General features: G+C 40.7%; 2 protein-coding genes across 3 annotated transcripts in view; both read right to left on the reverse strand.

Annotated features, from left to right (window-relative positions):
• Positions 1-850: 850 nt before the first annotated feature.
• The window catches only part of PBLD (phenazine biosynthesis like protein domain containing), a 49,533-nt gene continuing 22,565 nt past the window's right edge, over positions 851-27,818 (reverse strand). The window contains exons 1-9 of one of the 2 annotated variants that reach the window (XM_023644052.2): positions 19,994-20,134; positions 11,066-11,165; positions 10,611-10,709; positions 8,001-8,110; positions 7,884-7,913; positions 5,524-5,612; positions 5,081-5,259; positions 3,119-3,181; positions 851-2,026 (exon numbers count right to left, since the gene is read on the reverse strand). In XM_023644052.2, the coding sequence (XP_023499820.1) occupies positions 1,914-2,026; positions 3,119-3,181; positions 5,081-5,259; positions 5,524-5,612; positions 7,884-7,913; positions 8,001-8,110; positions 10,611-10,709; positions 11,066-11,165; positions 19,994-20,077 (867 nt within the window). In that variant the 5' untranslated portion in view covers positions 20,078-20,134 and the 3' untranslated portion in view covers positions 851-1,913. Of the gene's footprint in view, positions 2,027-3,118; positions 3,182-5,080; positions 5,260-5,523; positions 5,613-7,883; positions 7,914-8,000; positions 8,111-10,610; positions 10,710-11,065; positions 11,166-19,993; positions 20,135-27,818 lie in introns of those variants that run through there. The other variant, XM_070226195.1, reaches the window with a different exon arrangement.
• RUFY2 (RUN and FYVE domain containing 2) overlaps positions 20,013-27,818 on the reverse strand; it is an 85,238-nt gene continuing 77,432 nt past the window's right edge. Inside the window, exon 18 of the mRNA XM_070226050.1 lies at positions 20,013-20,146. Within this exon, the coding sequence (XP_070082151.1) occupies positions 20,096-20,146 (51 nt within the window). The 3' untranslated portion in view covers positions 20,013-20,095. The remainder of the gene's footprint in view (positions 20,147-27,818) is intronic.

Consider the following 27,818-nt stretch of genomic DNA (forward strand, 5'->3'; position numbering starts at 1 on the left):
TGTAGGGTTTGAAAATGTAGGATGAAAAGTCAATTCAGATGCTTCAAATAGCAACTTTCCTGCAAAAAAGAATTCAGGGTCATCTCAGGAATTTAGCATAGTTTTGTTTTTGTTTTTTAGGTGAGGAAGATTGGCCCTGAGCTAACATCTGTTGCCAATCTTCCTCTTTTTTTAATCTCCCTAAAGCCCCAGTACATAACTGTATATCCTAGTTGTAAGTCCTTCTAGTTCTTCTGTGTGGGATTCCACCACAGCACGGCTTGATGAGCGGTATGTAGGTCCATGCCCAGGATCTGAAGTGGCGAACCCTGGGCCACCAAAGCAGAGCACTCGAACTTAACCACTATGCCACTAGGCCCTAGCATACATTTGAGAGATAAAATTCATACCCTTTCAGCTATGCATTTATGTAAAATTATTCATACAATTTAGTCCCATGTTGGGAAAACCTGCACTTTGTGAAAACCCTGCAGTGTCATGACTCACTGATGAGTTGTGATGTGCTGTGAGGTGTGTGGCAAGTCACGGGTAACTTACTAAGTTAAAGCACTGAAGCTAATGAATTATTTATTTCATTGCAAATTAGGGGCAACACAAGATTACTGCTATAATAAACTCACTCTCACGTGCCTCAGCAAAAATAAATAAAAATGGAAAACATGATAGGATTAAGATGAAAAAAATGGGGCCACCAAAGGAATTTCTAACTGATGAGTTTGCAGTTTTTGAGATGGCTGAGAACTGCCAGCAATGAGATCACCTTAAACAAACACTCTTAACGACTTGAAAAAGTCCCCATCCCAAAGTCCATTATAGGTATTCAATATTGTAGATTTAACCGAATTTAAAGTTATGTTAAAACCCATTTTATTGAGGTAAGAGCAGAATCCCTTTTAAGTTATCACTCTAAAGCTATCTATCAAGATAAAGACATTACTTTACTTTTAGTGTTTAATTTTACTACCACACTCATACACACACATTTTTTCAAATTTCTGGCGTTTTATTTACTTAGTTAAATGTCATGATTTTTAGTATTGAACACGAGTATGTTCTGATAAAGGAAATAATTTTTTAGACACATTAAAATTACTCCCAGTCTTTCCCCCCACATATGAACAGCTTTTACTTTTCTATCTTCATGACCCATCCTTGTCCATATAAATTCATATTCTCCATAGACATAGCATAACATTGCCAACAATTTACAGTCTACTCTCATTTTCCTTCTTAGTAGTATATCATGAAATCTTTTTCTATATTTCTGCATAGTTATTGGGTCTTTTTAATAGCTGCAAAATATTCTATTTTACACCTAAGTTTAAATGGTTTGATCTTACCCCTCATGAATTTGTTCCTTGTTCTGTGATTGGTAGTTATAATCAAAGGTGACAACATTATTCCTTGTTTCCAGTTACTTACATTTCTTTTCTTTCTTTCTTTTTTTTTTAAGATTGGCACCTGAGCTAACAAACTGTTGCCAATCTTTTTTTTTTTCTGCTTTATCTCCCCAAATCCCCCCGGCACATAGTTGTATATCTTAGTTGCAGGTCCTTCTAGTTGTGGCATGTGGGACGCCACCTCAGCATGGCCTGATGAGTGTTGCCATGTCTGCGCCCAGGATCCGAACTGGCAAAACACTGGGCCGCCGATGCAGAGCACGCAAACCTAACCACTTGGCCACGGGGTGGCCCCTGGTTACTTACATTTCAAATGCATTCACAGGTAGACCCAAAACTCCATTAGTTAATTAATCAGGAAGTATTATTAAATCTCCATTGATATGTCTTCATTTTTCTAACATGAGGATTAAGTGGACTACTGTGCAGATTTGCTAAAGGCAGCCCCTTACATTTGTTTTCATGCAGAAAATACTTAGTCATTCAAGATAGCAGCACCGCAGCACTACCACCTTAGGCTGTCAGCGTGCCCTCTAACACGATAGCAACGCTTCCCCTAATGTCAACTCTTCCGTCAGGATGCAGAGAAATCTCCAGTTCTCCTCCTCGGCAGGAGCACTGACAGGCTAAAGAAAGCAAAACGAGTCACAAATTAAGATTGTTTTCACCCTTTTTAATTAACAGAACATAGTGAGAGACCTCTTATTACAAGCTCTAGATTCCTCCCAGGTCAGTTTAAAGAATAAATGCTGTCATCTGTCCATAGTCCCGCCCAGGCCACCCTCTTCTCCTGAGGATGAGAAGCCACAAACGCAGTTTGATCCACAAAACACACAGCTCCACATCTTCCCTTCCTGAGCCATTTCCTCTATCACTTTGTGTAATGCCCCAGCCACACCTCACCCATAGCTTCCTCCCGGCTCTGTCTAGGAGTAAGCGAGGACATGCGGAAAGACAGAGGCATGAACTAGAAGTCTAAGAAGATAAAGAGGGGTGGTCTTGGCCCTACTGAGAAGGTCCCATCTTCCTAGGTCTGACTAGGACAAAGTTCACTCATTGTGGTTATCGAGCAACCACACGTGTCAGGCAAACGAGGCACAGCCTCAGCCTTCCTGGAGCTCAGTGCTGGGGGGAGTAACTCAGCTCAACAAGGAGAGAACAGCCACCCTGCTCTCCCCAAATCGGGGTCACAAAGGCCTAACCCTCCCACCAAGGAAGATCCCCATCCTTTAGGGCCGGACTCCTACTTCGGTTACTGGGGCTGTGTAGTCTCCATGGGTGCCATCTATTTTCTCTGCCCCTGAGCAATACATTTATCACTAGGGGACTTAGTTCAAAAGCAACTTGTTTGATTCAATGCCATGACTAGCAATGGCAGTAAGGAACCCAGATGGTCATCCAATCTCAACTTGTCACATTATAAATAACCACTCTGGGCCAAGTTATACAGTTGGTTAATTTTATTCAACAAACACTTATTGGGCACTTACTGCATTAGAAGGATGTCTGTGTGTTGGGAGGGACGGAGGTGGGAGATGTTTGGGGTGGAGAATGTTTTTGAGTAGAGGGTTCAGGGTGAAGGAATTTAAAAACCTTTCATTTTCACACAGGTGATACATAACATTTATTACATCTTCAAGTGGATGGCACGTATGAGAAGGAATACTAGCTTAAAGTTTGGCAAATTAAAAAAAAAAATTGAAAAAGAGCTGTCCTACCATGCATGTTTTTCTTCCCCAGTTGCTGGGACCAGTAGCTGCTGAGAACGGTATGTGCAGACCCTTAAAAGAAGTGAAAAGTTATGATACAATCCTGAAGAAAACAGGGGCAACTGCGGTAAATTTATAAGTAATTACAATCAACTATCCAGTTTAACTAAATCTTCGATGATTTAGTCATTATGTTGGCCATGGTCACAGCAAAGTGTGGAATTACAAATGGAGATAGAAAGGAAGACATCGAATTTCTGGATCAGCTCCTGCAATTGACGTATTCCCTACGTCCTACACTTTCTGAAGACTGGATGACACTGCAGCTTTTAATCCTTGTCCTGTCTACAAGTTCATTATCAGCCCACGGGAGGAAAAATTAAGGCCTTCACGTAAATCTTTGTACATCTTTCAAGGGAAAATATCTCCTTCCTCCGAGGATACGCATGCAAGGAAAGGTGTGAACTCTGACAAAAGGCCAAATTTTCCACCAAGCCAACATTCCCAGGCTTTTGGTGCCAAAAGAACTTTCTTTTTAGTGAAGTATTTTTTCACCTGATTGTGCCCTAGTTTTAGATCAAAGGATAGATATTAAAATGAAGAAACAAAGTGTAAAGGAACAGCTGACAGAAAAATCTTTGTGGGAGAAAAGGACGCAGAGGAAAAGGCCCCTCCAGGAAAACTTACTAAATGTCATGGGAGGTCCCCGTAGGGTGACCAGCCATCCCAGTTTGCCGGAGACTGTCCTGGTTTTAGCGCTGAAGGTCCTGTATGCTGAGAAATCCCTCAGTCTCAAGCAAACAGAGATGGTTGGTCATCACTGTCCAAAGACCTTCCCACTCCAGAAAAGCATTTTTACAGGGAAAACAACTTGCCTTCTGTGCCAATTAAAATCCTCATTTAGCAGTTGTGCATGTGTAAATCTGCTCAGAAATTCTCTTCCATGGGGGAGGGTTGAGTCAGACTGTTTAGATGTCGTTGGGCATTTTCCTGAGTCTTTAAAAGTGCTTACTTGCTGAGTTTTGAATTTCACGTTTTGTTCCTCAGAGAGTAACTAAGTCAAGGTCCTGAAACCATCCTGGCCCTTGCCATCTGACCAGAATGGGAGCCTCGAAGTCTCTGCCCAGCCTGCTTCTGCCCTGGCTACCATCCCCTCCACCAGCCTCCTCCAACAGGCATTCCCCGCTCTTGCTGCTCAGCCTACTCTTCTCAAAGAGGATGTCAGTGGGAGGCTTCACATTCTTGCCCATCTTTGATTTCATCCCTCTGCTTCTGACTGGTAGAAAATCTCAAACACCCGTGACTCCAAACCCATCCCATCCACTTTGGGGGCAGGTCCGGGAAAGGAGGAGGGGAGGAAAATAAACGCTATTCCTGCCCCTATTTCCCACCTGCAGCCCAGGAGTTTATCCTTCAAAAACTAAATCTTGCCTAGATGTCAATGACCACACAGGCTGGTCACTGAAAAGAACAATAGGCTTTGGAAATGTAGTGGACATCAGCCCGTGAATTTTGCAAATGGCAGATCTGGAAGTGTTGGCTAGTGAGCCAGTGTTGTCATTATTATTAAAATAGCTAATGCTTATTGGGCACTTACCATGTGCCAGGCACTGTGCTAAGCATGTAACATGCATTGTGTTTACATAACCCTAAGAGGTATTATCCATGTTTTATAGAAGAGAGAACTGAAACTTTAAAAAGTTACGTCGTTTGCCCAAGGTCAATAGCTCGGAAGCTAGGATGCAAACCCAGGCTGTCTGACATGAGGGTCTAACCCTGCTACACTGCCTCCTTTATTCTATGCTTTCCATATGAGACTTCAGTGAAGGCAGGGGGAGGGGGAGAGAGGGAAACAAAGGCAGCTCAAAACCCAAGCAGCCTGAAAAGGTCATGTGAAGGGCACCTAAACAGCTGTTTGTTACCTTCTTCCTCCATTGTTTAACCTTCCCCAGGACCCAGCTCAAAAAGTACCTGTTACGGGGTCTTCCGCCACGCCAAGCCACGGCGCAAAATATCTGGAGTAAAAATCAAACGCTTGGGCCTGCCCATCAGGGTCTCCTTTAAGGGTGAGAATGAGTCCTTTCACCTTCCCTGTGTTTTCCACTTGCAGCAGATTCTGTGTGTTCACCTTCAGGTTCTCCAGAAATGACCTTGTTCATAAATGGGATGAATTATTATTGCAAACCCATTCCACAGACCTCCCACCACACAGACTGCGGAGCAGGCCAGGGTGCAGCTTGCCCAAGCAGCTCAGCAGAGGGGGAGGAAAGAGCAAGTGGAATATCTTCCTACCTGGGAATAAAACTCTCTGGCTGCATAAATCATGGTTTGACCAGACGTGGCACAGCCAGACCAAGCAAGAGCTGTAAATCGGGGTGCACGGCTCTCCCCAAAGTATACTTGTGTTTGTTTACCTGTTGTAAGTATCACTGAGCCGGACAAGGAGCTTTCGGGTGTCTGGAGAATAGCAGATGTCCTGGATCAGTGTGTCACCTATTGCAGTCTGTGAAGACAGACCAAACACCCCTCAGGAGTGCCCCCTGGGTCAAGTCCTTGATTCCCTGTGTGGGGAATGACCTCTCATGTGCATCTGCTTTGTGCCAGGCGCATCCATCATCTCCAATCCCAAGAGTTTTAGTTCAGTTTTGGGACTCAAGGTGTTGCCCAAGGAAGGCCAGTTTCTTGGTGACCAGAGGTCTTTAAGGGAGTTGAGCTTACTCAGGTCTGAGGGGCCCTGGAGTCAAAGCTCTGGATCACTACTGTCTTCTGTCTTTAGAGATGGGCGGCCTCATGCCCACCTCTTAGAGTCGTTGTGAGGATTAAATGAAATAATATAGGTGGAGTTTCTGCAGCAGTAACTAGAACATTCTACATGGCAAGTCCTCAGGTCTAGCAGTTTTAATGGAAGTAGGGACTAGAGGACTCATCTTAATGCTGCTCTGTTGGTAAGCCCACTGTTTTCACTGAGATTGTATGCTACAGGTCAATAACATAGCAACATTTTCTAAAGATATCTTGATGCACCCTTTACCGAAGACTGCACATAATCTTGTTCATATCCAAGAACACTGTTTATTTGCCTGGGGTACTTAGGGAGATTATGAGGGGACAAAAGCCCCTCAAGTCATCCTTTGGCACCACCACCAGCTGCCACCAGAGCAGATGACAGTTGCATGGTAGTTGTCTGGACATTAGGCAGCTTCAGGATTTCTAGCCCTCCCTAGGGACTGAGATGCTCCAGGTCCCAAGGCTGAGACTCCTTCTGCCTTGGGTGGTGCCTGGGCTCTCTGCCTCTGTGACCATGGCTGACCAATGCCCCTCCCCCTAGAAATGGGAACTCCTGCAGCCAGATCTCCTCTGCTCTCTGGGGCCTTTCAGTCTCTCTGAAGGGTCATGCAGCCCTTCTCTGCATGGATTTTTATGTCGATTTGAAAGTTTAATTCTCAGCTGGGAATCTTACTGCCAGATTCTAGGAACACCAAATGACAATTCTCATGATAAATAACCCTTTATCATCCCCACTGTACAAATGCTGACCCTGAGGCTTAGAGAGATAGGTTAAGTCCTGTCTACCATGAACAAAGTCTACCACTATGAATATTTTCCATTTTCTTGGCAACATGCTTAAAGCATACCATTTATGAGTTTGGCTGGCCTCCCAAAACCCAAGCCACAGGTGGAGCTGAGGGTTAAATCGGAATCCATGATGCTTGCTTATACTCTTTGAAAACTTAGACAAAGCAAGACACTAAAGAGAGTATAAATGCTATAGTTGAAAATTTACTGAGAGAAACACCCCAGTGGCACCCACAATAGGCCATTTCATGGAATCATTTTTTGTTTTTTGTCTTGTTTTTGTTTTTGTTTTTTGGTGAGGAAGATTGTCCCTGAGCTAACATCTGTGCCAATCTTCCTTTATTTTGTTTGTGGGACGCCACCACAGCATGGCTTCATGAGCGATGAGTAGGTTTGTGCCTGGGATCCAAGACTGCAAACCCTGGGCCACTGAAGCAGAGTGCATTAACTTAACCACTACCCCACTGGGCCAGCCCCCTGGAATCGTTTTTTCTCATAGAAACCCTTGCCCTAGTTCTGACTGGGGCTCTTCCATTTCTACAAACTAAGCACCTGGTTGTCCAGAGCTGCTCTGGTCCTCTGGAATCTCCATGGGACAATCGTAGTGCTACTTCATTAGGTGACAGTGAGAATTAAATGAGATAATACATGTGAAACACTTAGCATGTGGTATTGCACAGGGCATATTCTCAAAAATATTCTCTATTATTAGTTATTATTATTATTACTATTAAGCCCCACTCCCACACAGACTCCTTGAGGAGGCCAGGCTATGTATGTTGCTTTCTCCGTCCAGGTCCTCATGATTTCCTGGTCTCCTTCATCAAAGCACAGCCCTCCCACCTCACCTCAGCCCCATCCTTCATCACAGAAACTGGGGACACCAGCAGCTGCTAGGCAGTTTCCATTCTTTTCTTTCAATCCAGCCCGCCACACAGCCATCTCTCCTCCCAACCTACCGTGGAGGCTAATGCTGACAATGAAGAGTTAGGGAAAACTGGTCAACCTTCTCACCAAATAGATTCTGTAGTAAAATTCAAACCTCAAATCCACCACGAACTATTCATCTAAGCTTAGACTGGAACATTTATACTGGGAGAAAGTCTATCTTTTGGGATCAAATGGTACCGAATCTTTGTATTCAAACAGTAACTAATGACTATGTCACACCATCTCAGGTTTGATTCTTTTCACTAACCTTTATCAAGTCCTCCACTTCATGGAAGTCCTGGATGGGGAAAAAAGACAAAACCACTGTAAAACACGCAAGCTGTCAGTTGTGCACAGTTTCTGGCAACAATTAGAAAGAGCTCACCTGGGGGTGGGCTGGATAAAGAGGAAAGTCCAGGACGATCCCATCCTCTTCTCTTTTGGCCCTTAGTTCCCCACTCAGAGTGACAAAGGTTAGAGTACTATTCACGTTTTCTGGCCAAGATAAAAGTGTCTTGTTTTGTCAATTAGAAAACTCTTTGACAAGGAATCAAGAAATAGAACAATAAACTTCGTTATACATCCGCACGTCTGTTTCAATCACTGTTGTGTTGCCTGAGACTCTGGCAGCACTGTCCTTTCCTGGGATGGGGCCCAGGTGTGGGTTGCTGGGGTCCAGAGTGGGGAAAACTCACTGGATTCTAACTTGAGAACCAAGAACCTAACTGATGAGATTTGACATCATACTGCAAGGCTTCAAATCCCAGCTCCTTACTGCTCACTAACTGTATCCTTGTGCAAACTATTTAACCTCCTTAAGCCTCAATTTCCTCACAAATAAAATGGGGTAATAATGAAACCTATACTAATTTCACTTTACCAATAAAATGGGGGTAGTAATTAAACCTCTTAGGGATGCTATAATGTTTTCTAATGCAGATTTTAAAACATCCACTTACAATAACTCTATTAGTCTAAGATATGCCAAGGGAATGACAAATAGAACATACAAGTTATGAACAAGTCTGATATGAACAAATCAGATTTATTCTTAATAAGCCAAGCTATACATAAAATTGTGATTTAAAGATTGGACCACAAATGCTGATATAATATGCCTCCATGTTACTGATATAACTTGGGCCACTTATCTGACTCCAGTGTTCGTAACATTTTTAATGGAAACAGAGATTTGTGACCAAATTCTTTTCTCCTCGCTAATATTTCTGTAAAACTTAACCATATTTCAAAGTTGAGGAAATTCAGTATTGCTTATTAGCTTTCACTGAGTATAAAATTTACATTCTGAAACCCAAAGTTTAATTTTAATAATTCGGTAAGACATAATTATTTACAAAGCCTTTTTTCACACTTTATCTCATCTAACCTTAAGATGGGGGATCTGAGGGCTATCATTCCAAACCTCAGCCTCACACCAGCCAATGTGGGGTTTTCAAAAGGCACTCAATCCAACACCAGTAAAACCTACTTTTCAAGACTGAGTTCCTAAACAGTATTTCAGGATGCTTGCTTGCTTTCGTTCTTGTCCCCTGTCCACAGAAACCGAAATTATCTTTTGAAAACATAATAGACTACATCGTAGAGGGGCCTTGGCCTTACTCTCAAGTGTTGTCTCCTGCCAATCATCCCCTCGCCCAGGAATCTCTGGCAAATGCTTTGCACGTGCTGCTGCCTCTGCCCAGAATGCTCTGCCTCCCGCTCTGGCTCTTTGCACAGAGGCTTCATAGTCTTCAGTCCAAACGTCCCCTTCTCTAATGGATGCTGTTGGCCAGAATCTCATCCCATCCTGTCTCAGGGCCAGGACTATGTGAGGCAAGGAAGTACCGGGGAGATACAGAATTTGAGGAGGCACCAGCTCCCAGGTGTAACTTGAGGCCTTCATTGTCTCACCTTGCACCCGGCCCTGACCCAGCTGCCAGGAGTCTTGGTGATTGACAGCTCTCAGCTGAGTCCTGCTCTGGGAATTGCTCTTGGCTGAGCAGAGCTACTTTACCCAAAGTCAGGCCGCTTTTATGGGCCTTGGAGCACACAAAGGCCTGAACCTTTGCCTCTATTTGGAACTACACTGCTTGAAGGACCTTCGCAGCCTCAGACCTCCCTGTGGATTTGCCCAGGGTCTTTCCTTGTTGCTACCACTTTGCAGTTCAATTTCTCTGTCTGTTCAATCCTGCTTTCTTTACTCCTCTACCAATATTGATCCCAAGAATACTGTCCCAGTCCTTCCAGCATGCAAATGTGTCTCAGAGTCTGCTTGCTGGAGGATCTTGCCCTATAACACCTTCCCTTACTATCCCCATCTAAGTAATTCCCCAAAAAACTTCCTTTTCCAATTCCCCACTCCCTACAGCTACCCTCTGTCATATCATCCTGTTCATTCCCTTGTTTAATTTCCTGTTTGTTGCCTACACTTGTTCATGGCTGCTTCCATCTCCACTTTAGGGCATTTCCAGGCATCTCCTCTGCCTCACTCCCACAAAGGCCTGATCTTTATTAAACTAAATGCAGCTAAGATGGAAACCGGGAGGAGTAAGGTGCTGCCTCCTCTCTTCACAAGGTAAATATAGTCAGGGCTCATGAATCTTTAAAATTCAGAGTCAAAAAGCTCTAGTTGTGAAATAAATTTCACTGTGGATGGGGACATATTTTGGGGCAAAGTGTGCCTTTTGGTTCCCCAAAATCACATCATGTGAGACGCCTATTGTGCCTTGCGAGCTCCCCTCCTGTGCTGGTCACAGAGACTAGAGAGCTTCTATTTAAATACAATATCATTCTAGGGAACAACAACGTGGCTTTCCAACGTGCTTGGCACAAACTCGGAAAGACCAAAGTGTTATTGAAGGTTGCTGTTTTTGTTTCTGCGTAATGAATTGCGTGAAATGAAATCTGCAATGTCTTTATACTAGTCAAAAGAGTGTGTGAGAATTAAAAAACAATGTTTGCTAAGTGATAGGTTCATAAAAGAAAATCACATTACTTATTTTGTGAAACAGCACAGCTGCAGAAGCCAGGGTAGCATGGCCACAGAGAGGGACCTCGCATGCCGGCGTAAACCACCTTAATCCGAAGCGGGAACCTTCAGAGGAGGAAAAACCAAACAGAAACCAGATCATTCCCAGACAAGGGGGCTGCAAAAACTTTTCTTATTCTTTTCTGAATATTTCACTCGCATGACTAGTGGCTGAAACACGTTGTGAAAGGAGTGACGTCTAGACAAGCATCCTAGGGCTCCTTGGCGCTACATTGAGAGCCGGAACGTTCAAATTCACCAACACCTACCCCCCAGACGAACCGAAAACCAAATCCGAACCTCCCCATCTCTCTCTTATCTGCGCGCAAATAGGAAATGGGCATTTCCCTTAAATATCATTTCCTCTCTGGAAAAGCAGCTTCTGCTACCATTCAAGAACGGCTAAAACAATGCATATTTACTTTGTGTAAAGTTGTCAGTTGGGTGCAGTTTTCGGATAAAAGCAGTTTCAGACAGGTTCATTTCCGTTGCAATTTTTTGATGCATGTCTTCATCCAATTTCTAAATTAGAAACAAAAGGTTATTGAGACCCCAGAAATGCAAATCAGACTTCCTCAGACAGCAGCTGCCGTTAGTTAATCACACATTTTAGTTACATTAAGAGTTACATGCGTAAAAGGAAATAATTGCCAAGGAACTGAAGGCACTTTTATAAGGATTGTTTTTGGAAATCCATGTTTGCAGCACCCTGTGAAGAGATGTACAAAGACAGAACAGACTGAAAAGCCTACTGGCCTGGACTTTCCTTTGTCAGATCACTACCTAGTATAATGAGAGAGCGTATGCTCTCTTCTAAAAACAATCTCTATAAGTTTAAACTCCACAATCTCCCTTTCTTGTTAGATAAAGAGACCTTTGGGTAGTGACCACTCTGGGTAGTGACCACTCTGCCCCCGTCTATGCATGGTTCATTCCCTATCATGAGTCAGGCCTCAAGCAAGAGGTCACTTCCTCCAGGAAGCCTTCCTGACTGTTCTGTTCAAAAGTGCTGTCTCCTCCCTAGTGCTTAGACCACCTGAAATTACCTAATGTGTCCCTTTCCTGTCTGTCCCCCCCACCTCTGACTCTGAGCTCTATGAGGGCACAAACTGTGCTCTCTTGCTTTGTCCTGGCTTAGAACAATGCCTTGTATTCATCCCAGGATGGTAGGAGTTCAATAAACATTTCCTGAAAGAATAAATACATTGTGCACTTAATGTTCATTTAAAAAACCCTCAATATATTTTTATCCACTTACAGATGAAGAAATTAAACACAGAGAGGTTGTGTAATATCCTAAGATCACGATATGCCTAATAAGTGGTAGAGCGATTAAGAATGTGGGCTTTGCAAACAGTAACAACCAGTGAATCTACAGGAAAGTACATGGATATTCCCTGTACCATTCCTGAAACTTCCCTGTAGGTTTTTAATTTTTCAAAATAAAATGTTTTAGGGCCCGCCTGATGGTGTAATGGTTAAGTTTGTGTGCTCAACTTCGGCAGCCCAGGGTTCGAAGTTTTGATCCCAGGTGCAGACCTAGCACCACTCATCAAGCCATGCTGTGGTGGCATCCCACATAAAATAGAGGAAGATTGGCACAGATGTTAGCTCAGCGACAATCTTCCTCAAGCAAAAAGAGGAAGATTGGCAACAGATGTTAGCTCAGGGCCAATCTTCTTCACAAAAATAAATAAAAATTAAATGTTTTAAAAAAATAATGTGGGCTTTGGAAACAAACAGACTTGGGTTTGTATCCTGGGTCAGCCCCTAGCAGCAATGCAAAAGTGGGCAAGTCATTTAATCTCATGGAGCCTCAGTTTCCACAACCTTTAAAATCAGGATAATAGTACTTAAATCAAAGAGTCATTGTGAAGACACATACGTACATAGATATGCACATACACACATTCCTCTTAACTCAAGAAAAAAAATGGGTCAGAAATATGAGTTTTCCTTTTGAGAATGAAAATCAATTTTTTATTCAACAAAATGCTCACTAGTTAGATTTTGAATTTTAAAGAAGTCTGAAGACAGATGCGTTTTTGCTTTGGCCAAACTTACTATTCTTGAGCTCCTGAAACCCAGAAATAAGAATTGTAACTTTCTACTAATAAATTCATAGTTCACTTACCTGAGTTGTGTAAGTTAAACACCCTTTGTCTTTGTTGATTCAAATTCTTTTGAAACATTTTTAATACACTTTTATAATATGGCATAAAACAGTGGTTATTGTAAAAAATCAGCCATGATTTTTAAACTATTAGCTGATATAAAAATCCTAGCAGGAGACTTACTAAGCTTTTCTTAAAGGCGCACTGTATTCAAAATCTATAGAAGCTCTGTAGTCCTATAGAAAGAGAAAGCACTTAAGAAATTGATACTTATTTTCTGAAAACCTAAACATAACTCAATGGTTTCGTTTTTTGCTTGATGCTTTTCTTTCAGAAGAGTAAATCCAATAATGCACATAAAGTGCTCATCTCAGTGCCCAACACATAGTAAGTACTTGATAAATGTTACCTTTTTATTTTGAGTGGCTCAAAGCCCACGCTTTAACCTGCCATACTACGCTGCCTTCCCATAACAAAGACAAACTGTTATTGTCCCTTTAACACGCTGGAGACGGGAATACCAAGGATATCAGATAAAATGGACTCCTACAACGTTTCTGAGGGAAAGCGGCAATCAAGCAATTACTGAGTGCTGTCCTAGGCCAGTAGCATCAGCACCACTACCAAGAGAATTTGTTAGAAATACAGAGTCTCAGGCCCCATCCCAGATCTTCTGAATCAGAATCTCTGTTTTAACCAGGCAATCCCTCTGCACATTGAAGTTTGAGAAGCTCTGGTGTATAAGAAATGGCCCTGTGTTAAAGGGGCTTAGCGTCTTGGTGGGGAGTCAAGACGGACACGGAAAGCAACAGTGAGCAACACTAGAGAGTACGTCATTGAGATACACAGATTTTAACAATAAATAGCCTAGGCCTTTCAAGATGAGCCCTTGAGGTGGCCTTGGAAAAGGGCAGATTTTGGTGAGTTGAACAGGAAAATGTGGGCAAAGAGCTTTGTCTTGGGGAAGCTTCTCGGGCAAGTCACTTGACTTCACACTGTTCTTCTGTTAGATCTTTGACACTCGTTTTCTGTGAGCCAAGGTAAGGAAAATTAAGATGGTAGGAATGAAGGGGAATGAGCACCTGTCACCCCGTTGGCCTGGGCAGTGAGAAGCCCCACCTGAGTGGAGGAGTTGGAGGGCAGCCTCCCAGCCAACAAAGCAAGGTTGTTAATAATTGAACTCAAGCACTTCCCATGGCCTGTTGAATGTTCTCTGTGGAAACTGGCCCACATGCCCGTGCATACGAGACCGGAGAGAAACTGGGAGCCATTTAATTCTCTAGTGCGGAGTCTGCAATCACAGGCCTCAATGCTGATTGAGGGGGTGATAAAGAAAAGCCTGTGCTGGTCTTCCTGGATTTGCCTCCTTGGCTGCAGGAACCCACAGCGCCCGCCAGTCCTTCCTCTGTCTGAGCTATCCAAACTCCCTATCCTTCTCCTTCCTTCCTTTGTCTGTTGCTTCCCTTGACACTTACGACAAGACTCTCTAAAAGTATTAAAGCATCTCACATTGTAGCCAAGCTCACCATCTATCTAAAAATAGATTTCTTTGCAAATGGGCTTTTTTTGCACATCAGCTAAACACACACTTCACTGACCATCAGCCCTTTAATCCTCTCTGCCTTGCTATATTGCACCAACTGCAATTTGAATTTCTGGAACTGTAATTTCTGTCCCAGGACACTTAAAATGCACCTGCTATTTGCCTGAGGGACAAAATACAATTTCGGTTCCAATAATTTTTCCCTTTTACACTACAAGCTTATTTTCAAATGCAGCACATAACAGTTATAAACCAATAGCTATTCTCTTGCTTTAATATCCATTTCCTTTTGGCAATCTCACATGAGTCAAATTTCCAACAGCAAAATCAGTCATGTTTGTTTTTCTGAGTTCCAGTGTACTGCATCGGGACACTAAGGTTCCATCATCAAAATGACCCACAAAAAATTAATGATCAGAAAATCAGACAGTATAGTTTTAAAATACTCCCATCTTGTGGCAGTTTAGAAATATGACAGCCTAAACACGACAGTCCTGCTACAGATAGATTCCAGCAAAGGAAAAGCACTTGGATATAGAAAGTTCTAAATCATCCAAGAAGAAATGGAAGATTCCTTCTGAGGCATTTGGGTTTCCTGTTGGTGATGTTATGTCCACATAATGCAGCATTCAAGCAGTAGGTCATCTTCAGTTGTTCCCAATGGTTCCTTTGGTTGCCTCGTCTCTCCAGCTCCATCACAGAACCCCAAGTTCATACTCACTTTGCATACCCCACCCACCACACCCCACCAACGAGAACAAAAGATCAATAATTGTTCATTAACAGAACTTTTAGGAGATTTTGCCAAAATTTAATTGCTTATAATATTTTCACTTTCACTTAACAGATATCTATTTAGTTCCTGCCATGTGCTAAGCCATGTGTGTTGGAACAAGTCAGAACAGGTCAAGATCTCATAGAATGTGCAGTTTAGTGAGGAAGATGGGCATTGAATGAATTACAACAAGAGTGACGCATGCTGCCAACTGGGAGGCAAGGAGTGCTGTGGGAGCACATGAAAGAGGAGGACATCTCATCTAGTGGTGAGCATGGTGGGTTAAAGGCATGGGTCCTGTTGTCAGGCAGAACTGGAGTGGGATCCTGAAGTCAGCCACTTCGGTAAATTACTTAACCTTCCTCTGCCTCTGTTTTCTCATCTGAAAAATGTGGATAATAATAATAAGACCTACTCATACAGTGGTTGTGAGGGTGAAATGAGATAACATATGAAAAGCAACTAGCACAGTATCTGGATGAACTTCCCTGAAGTCATTGCTTCCAAAGCTGAGGTTACATTCCAGAAGCCAGTGAGGATACTTGGGAAGTAGAAATGCCCACATTAACATTTCCTCTTCCTTTGCATTGTGCTCTTCTTTCAAATACTGGGCAAAGGAAAACCCTTCAAAGCCCTAGAATAATCTTCTCTGCACTCTTCATCCCTTTTCTGGACATAAAAAGGAGATATGAGGTTGAAACTCCCTAGAAACTCCAGGAGCCTCTGACCCAATGTGGTCACCTCTAGCCAGGGATCCTCTATCTAAGGGAAGGCACCAAGTCTGGAAATGGCCACTGCACCACAAGCTTCCCCACATGAGTTAAAGTATGGATTGACTACAGTATTGCTATACACCCGTCTTTCCTTAAATACATAACCCACCAAGCTGTAAAGGGGCTTTTGGTATTCTCTAAATTTAACCATGAAAACTGGAACAGAAAGCAGTTTAGGAGCTAAAACTAAGCATTCCTCTTTAAAACTGTGAAGCCAATCCTCCCTGCTGTCACTGGAAATGATTGTTAGTGTTTAAAAGAATAAAACTGTACATATATGAATATTACATTTGATCCTAGCACGGTGTCCATCCAGCACATGGTAGACAGCCAGTAAATGCCAGTTGAATTGGGATAAATGTATACACTGAACACATAACAAAGTTGTTTTTTATGGATAATTTTAACAGGAAAACTCAAGAATAAACTGCTTTTTAGAAAAGGTATCCTCTGAAACAATGGTTCTCAACTGGGGGCAATTTTTGATCGTCATGACCAGGAGAGAAAGGGGGACTACTGTCATCTGGTAGGTATAGGCCAAGGATGCTGCCAAACATTGTACAGAGCACATGACAGCCTCACACAACAAAGAACCACCTGGTCCAAAATGTCAATAGTGCCGCTGCTGAGAAACCCAGCCCTAAACACACACACACATACACACACACATACAACAGCAACAACAAGTCAAAAACACTTGAGGCTTTGTTAGAATATGAAGGAGGATAAATATGAGCTCTCTACCCCTGTTGATATGTTATTTTCACTAAACATTAAAGCTGGTTTATAGAAAAATAAGTGAAGTACCACCCCTTATCACTACCACAGACCTCCGACCTATTCTAGTAGTTGGTCAGGAGTTCCTGTAGGTTTTTACACAGCTGTCATTGCAATGTATCAACTTTGTTTTTTTTATACTGTTTCTATACATTTTCCATGTCTCTATATGATCTTTATTGTCAAATTGATTGTCAGGCATTTGAGGACATTATCAATTTTTTAAGGTTTTAAATATGTTTTTCAAATATCTGTTCCATATTTCCTTTAGCCCTTAATCTGTTTTGTTTGTACCTAATGTACGGTGTCATAATTTCCTCATGCGAAAATTTTTAAAATGGACTTGTCTAGAAAGAAGACAAAGCAAAACTTTAGAATATTATAGAAGCTCTTAGAAGGTTGTTACCCAGAATTTTTTCCTTTCCTTCCAGCAGTCTTTCATTAAGTATTCAAAAGGTCAAAGTGCAACTACCTAGTCTTTAGTCTGTCCTCCAAGTTTTTCTGTGGTTAGTCTCATCTTGGTCAAAGTTTAAACAATTTTATTTATTTATTTATTTTTTTGAGAAAGATTAACCCTGAGCTAACATCTGCTGCCAATCCTCCTCTTTTTTGCTGAGGAAGACTGGCCCTGAGCTAACATCCAAGCCCATCTTCCTCTACTTTTTATGTGGGATGCCTGCCACAGCATGGCTTGACAAGTGGTGTGTAGGTCCACACCCGGGATCTGAACCAGCAGACCCTGGGCCCTCGAAGCAGAACATGTGCACTTAACCACTGCGCCACTGGGCCGGCCCCCTAAATAATTTTAAATGAAACAAAACAAACAAGACTATTCCTTTGAAGCCCTGCACTTAAAATCTGAAGTATTTTCTCCATAAAGTCCAACATTGTTCCATTCTCTGAGTCCCCATTGTACCTGGCACCTGTAGGTCTTTTAGACTCTGTGGTTTGACTATGGAATAATGATCAGGTTTACATGTCTGTTTCCTGTGCTAGACTTTGAGGACCTCGGGGTGGGCAAACTTGCTAATCTTTGCACCTCCCATCCCTACCCCAGAGCCTGGTTCATGGTAGTGTTGATAAATATTTGTAGAATATGTTAATGACAGGGTATAAACACCTACTGAACTGTGGTCAGCATTGAGGTTCAGCACTTATTTGTCTCTTAATATTTTCCTGAGTTCACTTGTGTTCTCTCTAGCTGTTTCAGGCGCTCACTGTCTCCAGCCATGGGTAAAAGAATCCAAGGGTAGAAACCACAGTTTATACTTCCATTATAATTTTTATTGATTATAAATTGGGGGAAGTGCTAAATTAGCCTCCAGGGGAACAGGATTCACATGTCCACAGAATAGAAAACTAGCAAACTAGTCTGTAGATATCTATTCAGTTGTCCCTGACAGGCCATCAAATTAGCCTGCTCTCACAAATTAGCCTGATCTCAAAGCCTGGAAGAACTGAACTGGGAGACTCTTTAGAGAGTGTCCCCAAATCACGGACTTTCTCATCTTCTTTTTGTTTCTTCTATTCATACTGAAGTATATTGCTTTGAACAATGCTAAGTTCTCTGCTTAAATTTTTATTTCCTAGTTTTTCCAAATATAAATAACATGCAAAATATATTTTAATGGAGAGATAGAGATAGACAGATAGATAGATATTCTTAAGTCTGGTGTTTAGTGAGTATACTGGAGGTAAAAGGAGTAAGTTTAGGAATAATTAATTCTTGTCACCTGGTGAAAATTGAGTACATAAATCACTTGAAACTGTTTTCAAAACTTTTCAAGGATATTATACGGGGACATGGGGCAAATATACTAAGACTTGACAGCAGTTTTAGTCAGTTCCACAATTTTTTGACGTGAAGTTATGTTTGCCAGATTGTTTCTAAAGATACTTCAAGATTTAGAATCTGGTTGTTACTTGTTCTCTCACTAATCCTCCCAAGCTCTCGTGTTACCTGATAAAGTCTATTAACTTTATTACTTTCTGCATTTTGTAGTTGGAAAATGGCAGCTGCAAGGTTGCGTAATGAATGCATCCTTAAGGTGAGGCGAGGTCTCTTGATCACCATTTTGCTGCTGCACTTGAGGGAGAAAATATGAGCACCGAGGGTCAATTAACGATATTCACCTACCTCAGTAAAGCCTCAGCTGTTCTCCATCTTGACCGCACACTAGAATCACTTGTGGAGCTTAGAAGGCCAGTGCTGCCTGGGTCCCGCCCCTAGAGATTCCTGTAATTGCTCTGGGATGTAGCCTGGGTGTAGGAATTTTTTAAGCTCCTCAGGTGATTTTATTTTATTATTAAAATCTTTTTTTTTTTTTTTTTTTAAGATTGGCGCCTGAGCTAACATCGGTGGCCAATCTTCTTTTTTTTCTTCTTCTTCTTCTCCTCAAAGCCCCCCAGGACATAGTTGTATATTCTAGTTGTAGGTCCTTCTGGCTCTGCCTTGTGGGACATCACCTCAGCATGGCCTGACAAGTGGTGCCATGTCCGCGCCCAGGATGCAAACCTGCGAAACCCTGGGCCTCCGAAGCAGAGCATGCAAACTCAACCACTCAGCCAGGGCTGGCCCCACCTCAGGGGATTTTAATGTGCAGACCAGCCTGACATTCACTGCACTCAAAGGCCCCAACACATACTTTGCCCAACTTAATAAGACTGATTTAAGATCATCAATTGCTTACTGTGTTCCTGAAGTGATTCTCAGATAATCAACTCTTGCACTAACTGCTCTGAGTGGAAGTCTTGTTTCCTAAAATCCAGGTGCTAACATAAAGCACCTAAGGTCAAGGAATATTTGATTATTCTGTTAATACTAATCCTAATCAAAAAGCCATTTTTAAAATGAGACTTTCAGTAAACTAAGTTCTTCCTATATTAGAGCTTAATTCCTTCTATCTTTCTACTGAATTACTTAATTCGTTGCAAAATATCTCATTTCTTTGCCCTGAAAATAATTTCTAATTGTCTGAACAATAGGAAAAGTTCAAGATATCCAGCTAGAATCTTTTATGCTAAATGTAATATCAGCCATGACCAGTCACATAAAACTCATCTAATTTCATTCTCCTCCACATGTGGTGCTAACTACATGAAAACAAGATGGCTAAAAGGGAGCTCTAGTTCTTTTTTTATTGGTTCTAGTTCTTCTTTACATGAATCTTCATCTCTCTGGACTTAAGCATTCTTGTCGTATAATTTGGTCAAAATCAACTTGCAGACATGAACATTGCTGGTATCAGTTAACAAAGTACACAAAGAGGTTAACAAACAGGTGGGTCTGATGTTTTTTGTGTAAAGAAATACTTGGTTCTAGAGTAATCTAGAATTTCAGGCCCTGCACTTCCAAACCAAATACTTACATTTTCTAGGAGGCAAACAGCAGCAGGATTCCCACGAAATGCTCTTGCTGTGAATGCATCTGCTATGAAAATAGGGAGCTTCATTTTCCTTGCAAGCTGTTTTCACAAGCTCTCAAAACTGCTGGCAGTCTGCTTTGCTTCTTGTTGAAAAAACTAAAAAGTTAATGTTTTACTTGGTGTACAGAAGCAACTAGCAGTTCCCAGATACAAAGTCAAGCAATTATTCTAACACACCTACGTTCAAAGATATGTGATCCCCTAATTTTTTTTTAAGCCTCTAAATAGAATTTGTTTTAAAATACTGGTTGAATAGAATATTTTCAAGTTTTCTATTGACCTTTAATACCCTACATATACTTAACATAAGTACGTTCTTTCTTAGAGTAGCCAAAACTAGCTCAGGCTACGTTTTTTAATGAAGTGCATGAAATATCCAAGGGGCACATATGTTGCTTACAGTCTCCCAATAAATATGACTATCCTTTATTTATTTATGTTAAATTGAAGTATAGTTGACATACAATATTATGTTAGTTTCAGGTGCATACTACTCTTTTAAAAGAATGCATTTTTTCTAATTATAAAAAATATGTTCATTATAAAAAACTCAGAAAATTAAGAAGAGTGACATCAGCGACATGGTGGAGTGAGCTCACCCAGAACTCACTCCCCTACAAATTACAACCAAAAGGAGCAACTTCATTCCAGCCAAAAAAATCCTAGTAACACAGAGATCGTCAGAGACCCACAGCAGCCAAATGACAGAGGGCAAAGAGGCTGGAGCCGCCCTTGGAGGAGCTGGAACCAGGTAAGAGAGAACTTCACTCCCTCCCCTAGAGACTGGGATTGCTGCGGGTGAGGGAAGGAGCGGGGGAGGGTTCACCTGTCCAATGGATCATCCAGGACTCCAACCGCCCGTGCAGTGGAAACCCTCTAATGGGGGAAAGCTTTCCGTGGGGGGACCCCAGCAAGCCAGGGCCCCAGGAGACCAGAGAGGGAGCACTGAACGGACTCCAGGTCTGCGCTGGAGAGAAAGTGCCCCTCCTCCCCAACCCGCGCTGCACCCCGGCCATCACAGCTGAAGGTGGAGGGCTTAGAACACGTGGTTCTCAACCCCCATCTAGCGGCAACAGGCTATAACTGCAACCAAATAATAGCATTATGCGCAAAAACCGCTCCTCTACCATCCAGCAATTTATAAAACCTCCAGACCAGAAGGAAAACAATAAAAACACAGAAGTATGCCCTGAGGACTTGGAAATAGGTAAATTAAGTGACAATGAATTCAAAATAGTTATCATCAAAAAACTCAATGAGGTGAAGGGAAATATAAAGAAACAAATCAACGAGTTCTGGAGGTACTTCACAAAAGAGATTGAAACTATAAAGAAGAATCAATCAGAAATACTAGAGATGAAAAATACAATGGATCAGATAAAACAGAATATGGACTCCCTGAATGCCCGTGTAGACACCATAGAGAGCAAATTAGCATAATTGAAGATAGGCAGGTTGAATGGCTCCAGACAGAGGAAGAAAGAGATCTAAAAATTTAAAAAACTGAAGAAAATCTCAGAGAAATAGCCGACTCAATGAGAAAATGCAACTTAAGAATCATCGGTATTCCTGAGGGCATGAAAAGGAAAATGGAGCACAAAGTGTGCTCAACGACATAATAGCAGAGAATTTCCCAAATCTAGGGATTGAGAGAGAAACGTGTGTGGAGGAAGCTTGCAGATCTCCTAGATTTGTCAATGTAAAAAGACCTACTGCAAGGCATATAGTAGTAAATCTGGCAAAAATGAATGACAAAGAAAGAATACTCAGGGCAGCAAGGCAGAAGAAAATAACCTACAAAGGAACCCCTATCAGACTTCCAGTGGATTTCTCTACAGAAAATTTACAAGCTAGGAGAGATTGGAATGACATATTCAAAATTTAAAGGATAAGAATCTTCAGCCAAGAATACTCTATCCAGCAAAAATATCCTTCAGATATGAGGGAGAAATTAAATCTTTTCCAGACAAACAAAAGCTAAGGGACTTTGTAGTCACAAGACCTCCACTACAAGAAATCCTCAAGAAGGCCCTCATACCTGGAAAAAGAAAAAAAGGGAGAAAGGGATCACAAAACACAGAGTGGGGAGACAAATAGATAGAACCAGAATAGGATAGCAAATATTCAACTATAGCATTAGGATAAAGGGAAGGAAATCACCAAAGCAAAGACAATATTATCACTCTAACCACAAACTCACAACACAAGTTGGAATAAGAGATGAAAATAATAATCTAGGAGAGGAGGAGGAAAGGGACTGAAACAGTCTAGGCTAAGTAAGTAAGAGACCACCAGAAAATGGACTATGTTTTGCACAAGATTCTGAATGCAAACTGCAGGGTAGCCACTAAACTAAAAAGCAGAACAGAGACACAAAGCATAAATAAGGAAAAAGCTAAGAAACCCAGCACAAGAAATTGCAGTAGTCAATGGGTAGGCTAAAACACACAGGACGAGAAAAAAAGGAAACACAGGAAAACTGGAAAATGAGTGACAGAATGACAGCATTAAGCCCTCATACATCAATAATCACCCTCAGTGTAAACGGATAGAACTCTCCAATAAAAAGACACAGAGTGGCAAGATGGGTTAAAGAACAAGATCCAACAATTTGCTGCCTCCAGGAAACATACCTCAGCTCCAAGGACAAACACAGGCTCAGAGTGAAAGGGTGGAAGAAAATACTCCAAGCTAATAGCAAACAAAAGAAAGCAGATGTCGCAATATGTATATCAGACAAAACAGATTTCAAGATAAGGCAGGTAAAGAGAGACATAGAGGGCCAATACATAATGATCAAAGGAACACTGCATCAAGAAGAAATAATGCTTATAAATATCTATGCACCCAACACAGGAGCACCAAAGTTCATAAAGGAACTACTAAGAAACTTAAAGGAAGATATCAAAAACAACACAATAATAGTAGGGGACCTCAACACCCCACTCACATCAATGGATAGATCATCCAGACAGAAAATCAACAAAGAAACAGTGGAGCTAAACGAAAAGCTAAAACAATTGGACTTAATAGACATATATAGAACACTTCACCAAAAAACAGCAGAATACACATTCTTCTCAAGCGTGCATGGAACATTCTCAAGGATAGACCATATGTTGGGAAACAAGGCAAGCCTCTACAAATTTTAAAAAATTGAAATAATAACAAGCACCTTCTCCAATCATAATGCTATAAAGCTAGAAATTAATTACAAGAAAAAAAGCTGAGAAAGGGACAAAGATGTGGAGACTAAACAATATGCTATTGAACAAGCAATGGATCATTGAAGAAATTAAAGAAGAAATCAAAAAATACCTGTAGACAAATGAAAATGATAACAAACCATACCAACTCATATGGGATACAGCAACAGCTATATTAAGAGGGAAATTCATCACAATACAGGCACTTCTTAACAAACAAGAAAAATCCCAAATAAGCAATCTTAAACTACACCTAACTGAATTAGAAGAAGAAGAACAAACAAAGCCCAAAGTCAACAGAGAGAAATAATAAAAATCAGAGCAGAAATAAATGCTATTGAAACAAAAAAGGCAGTAGAAAGGATCAATGAAACAAAGAGCTGGTTCTTTGAGAAGATAAATAAAATTGACAAACCCTAGCCAGGCTTACAAAGAAAAAAAGGGAGAAAGCTCAAATAAACAAAATCGGAAATGAAAGAGGAGAAATAACAACAGACTCTGCAGAAATACAACAGATTATAAGAGAATACTACAAAAAACTATATGCCAACAAAATGGATGACCTAGAGGAAATGGATAAATTCTTGGACTCCTACAATCTCCCAAAGCTTAGTCAAGAAGAAGCAGACAATTTGAACAGACCTATCACAAGGAAAGAGATTGAAACAGCAATCAAAAGTATCCCAAAGAATAAAACCCCAGGACCAGATGGCTTTCCTGGGGAATTCTACCAAACTTTCAGAGAGGATTTAATACCTATCGTTTTCAAGCTATTCCAAAAAATTAGGGAGGATGGAACATTTCCTAATACATTCTAAGAGGCCAAAATCATGCTGATACCAAAGCCTGACAAAGACAGCACAAAAAAGGAAAATTACAGGCCAACACTACTGATGAACATAGATGCAAAAATTATCAACAAAATTTTGGCAACCTGAATTCAGCAATTCATCAAAAGGATCAGACATCATGATCAAGTGGGATTCATACCAGGGACACAGGGATGGTTCAACAGCTGCAAATCCATCAACATGATACACCACATCAATAAATTGAGGAATAAAAAGCACGTGATCATCTTAATAGATGCAGAGAAAGCATTTGACAAGATCCAACAGCCACTTATGATAAAAATTCTGAACAAAATGGGGATAGAAGGGAACTACCTCAACATAATAAAGGCCATATATGACAAACCCACAGACAACATCATACTCAATGGGCAAAAACTGAACGCCATCCCCCTGAGAACAGGAACAAGACAAGGATGCCCTCTATCACCACTCTTATTTAACATAGTACTGCAGATCCTGGCCAGAGCAATTAGGCAAGAAAAAGGAATAAAAGGAATCCAAACAGGGAGGGAGGAAGTGAAACTCTCACTGTTTGCAGACGACATGATCTTATATATAGAAAACCCCAAAGAATCCATTGGAAAACTTTTAGAAGTAATCAACAACTACAGCAAAGTTGCAGGGTATAAAATCAATTTGCATAAATTAGTAGCATTTCTATACTCTAATAACAAACTAACAGAAAAAGAACTCAAGAACACAATACCATTCACAATCACAACAAAAAGAATAAAATACCTCAGGGTGAATTTAACTAAGGAAGTGAAAGACCTATACAATGAAAACTACAAGGCTTTTCTGAAAGAAATGGATGACAACATAAAGAGATGGAAAGACATTCCATGTACATGGATGGGAAGAATAAACATAGTTAAAATGTCCATTCTACCTAAAACAATCTACAGATTCAATGCTATCCTAATCAGAATCCCAGTGACATTCTTTACAGAAATAGAACAAAGAATCCTAAAATTCATATGGGGCAACAAAAGACCCCAAACTGCTGAAGCAATCCTGAGAAAGAAGAACAAAGCTGGAGGCATCACAATCCCTGAGTTCAAAACATACTACAAAGCTACAGTAATCAAAACAGCATGGTACTGGTACAAAAACAGGTGCACAGATCAATGGAACAGAATTGAAAGCCCAGAAATAAAACCACACATCTATGGACAGCTTATCTTCGACAAAGGAGCTGAGGGCATACGATGGAGAAAGGAAAGTCTTTTCAACAAATGGTGCTGGGAAAACTGGAAAGCCATACGTAAAAGAATGAAAATTGACCATTCTTTTTCACCATTCACCAAAATAAACTCAAAATGGATCAAAGACCTAAAGGTGAGACCTGAAACCATAAGGCTTCTAGAAGAAAACGTACACAGTACACTCTTTGACATCAGTATTAAAAGGATCTTTTTGGACACCATGTCTTCTGAGAGAAGGGAAACAATAGAAAGAATAAACAAATGGGACTTCATCAGACTAAAGAGTTTCTTCAAGGCAAATGAAAACAGGATTGAAACAAAAAAACAACCCACTAACTGGGAAAAAATATTTGCAAGTCATATATCTGACAAAGGCTTAATATCCATAATATATAAAGAACTCTCACAATTCAACAACAAAAAAATCAAACAACCCAATCAAAAAATGGGCTGGAGACATGAAGAGACATTTCTCCAAAGAAGATATACGGATGGCCAATAGGCACATGAAAAGATGCTCATCATCGCTGATCATCAGGGAAATGCAAATCAAAACTACACTAAGATATCACCTTACACCAATTAGAATGACAAATATATCTAAAACTAATAGTAACAAATGTTGGAGACGTTGTGGAGAAAAAGGAACCTTCATACACTGCCGGTGGGAATGCAAACTGGTGCAGCCACTATGGAAAACAGTTTGGAGATTCCTCAAAAAATTAAAAATAGAACTACCATACGATCCAGCCATTCCACTACTGGGTATCTATCCAAAGAGCTTGAAGTCAGCAATCCGTAGAGTCCTATGTACCCCAATGTTCATTGCAGCATTATTTACAATAGCCAAGACGTGGAAGCAACCTAAGTGCCCATGAACAGATGATTGGATAAAGAAGATGTGGTATATATATATATACAATGGAATACTACTCAGCTGCAAAACAGAACAAAATCATTCCATTTGCAATAACATGGATGGACCTTGAGGGAATTATGTTAAGTGAAATAAGCCAGCTAGAGAAGGATAATCTGTGTATGACTCCACTCATATGAGGAATTTAAAAATGTGGACTAAGAGAACAGTTTAGTGGCTCCCAGGGGAACGGTGGGGTGGGAGGTGGGCACAAAGGGTGAAGTGGTGCACCTACAACATGACTGACAAACATTAATGTACAGCTGAAATTTCACAAGATTGTAACCTATCATTAACTCAATAAAAAATTTTTTTAAAAACTCAGAAAATTAAAAAGTGACCCATAACCACACAAATGAGCAATAATTTCTTTCGATTTAACATAGTCAAAGGAGCCTCATACATTAATTAACTTTTGTGTTATTTTATAAATCTGCAAATGGAGACTGATAGAGATTTGTTAAAATAAAGCTTTTTGTTACAAGAATAATACTTTCTCTTTACTGAAAATCTACAAAATACAGAAAAGCAGAAAAAAAGAAGAATCTCCTATACTTCTACTCCCTGGAGATAAGTTCTGTTAACATTCTGGGTGTTTCCTTTGCTTTACTAGAAAGCATGGATTTGTTATAGTAATGGAGGGAATCCTCCCTCCCAAAATTATAGAACTTTTTAAAAATTCAGCAAATTAGGGGTGCTTTCTTTAAATCTAAAAGAAAATAACCCATCCTAACATGTATTTCTTGTTCTCAAGGAGGTTAAGATAAACAACCTGGGAGGCCCTGCTGGCTGCCCACACCTCCAGGCAGCTCCCAGACCTACGCCTTTCTTTTTCCTCTCGTTTTTTTTTTCCTTTAATTTATTATACAAGTGTTTTGCTTAATTTTCTTGCCAAATGCCTGCTTTTTTTCTTTTTTGCAATTGAAGTATAATTGACATATAACATTATATTAGTTTCAGGTGTACAACAGGATTCAAAATTTGTCTACGTTGCGAAATGATCACCACAATTAGTGTAGTTAACATCCATCACCATACGCAGTTACAAAAAGATTTTTTTTCTTGTGACGAGAACTTTTAAGATCTACTCTCTTAGTAACTTTCAAATATGCAATACAGTATTATTAAGTATAGTCAGTATGGTGTACATTACATCCCCATGACTTAATTATTTTATAACTGGAAGTTTGTACCCTTCAATAATTTCACTAAGTTTGTACCTTTGACCCCCAAGCAATAACATTATCATTTTAGATATATAGTGCTTAATCGGAATCTTTACCCTCTTAACAGTATAGCATGAGTATTTTCCAAGGGCACTAAATGCTTCAAAAATGTTGTTTTAATAGATATACAATAGACTTATAGATATTCTATAAATTATTTAATAGAATAATTTGGTGAATAAGTTTTTTTGTTTTTGTTTTTTGTGTGAAGATTAGCCCTAAGCTAACATCTGTTGCCAACCTTCCTCTTTTTTCCTTAAGGAAGATTATCACTGAGCTAACATCTCTACCAATTTTCCTCTATTTTATGTGAGATGCCACCACAGTGTGGCTTGATGAGTGGTGCTAGGTCCACGCCTGG

Source organism: Equus caballus, chromosome 1, assembly GCF_041296265.1.
Source record: "Equus caballus isolate H_3958 breed thoroughbred chromosome 1, TB-T2T, whole genome shotgun sequence".
In the NCBI taxonomy this organism is placed as follows: Eukaryota; Metazoa; Chordata; class Mammalia; order Perissodactyla; family Equidae; genus Equus; species Equus caballus.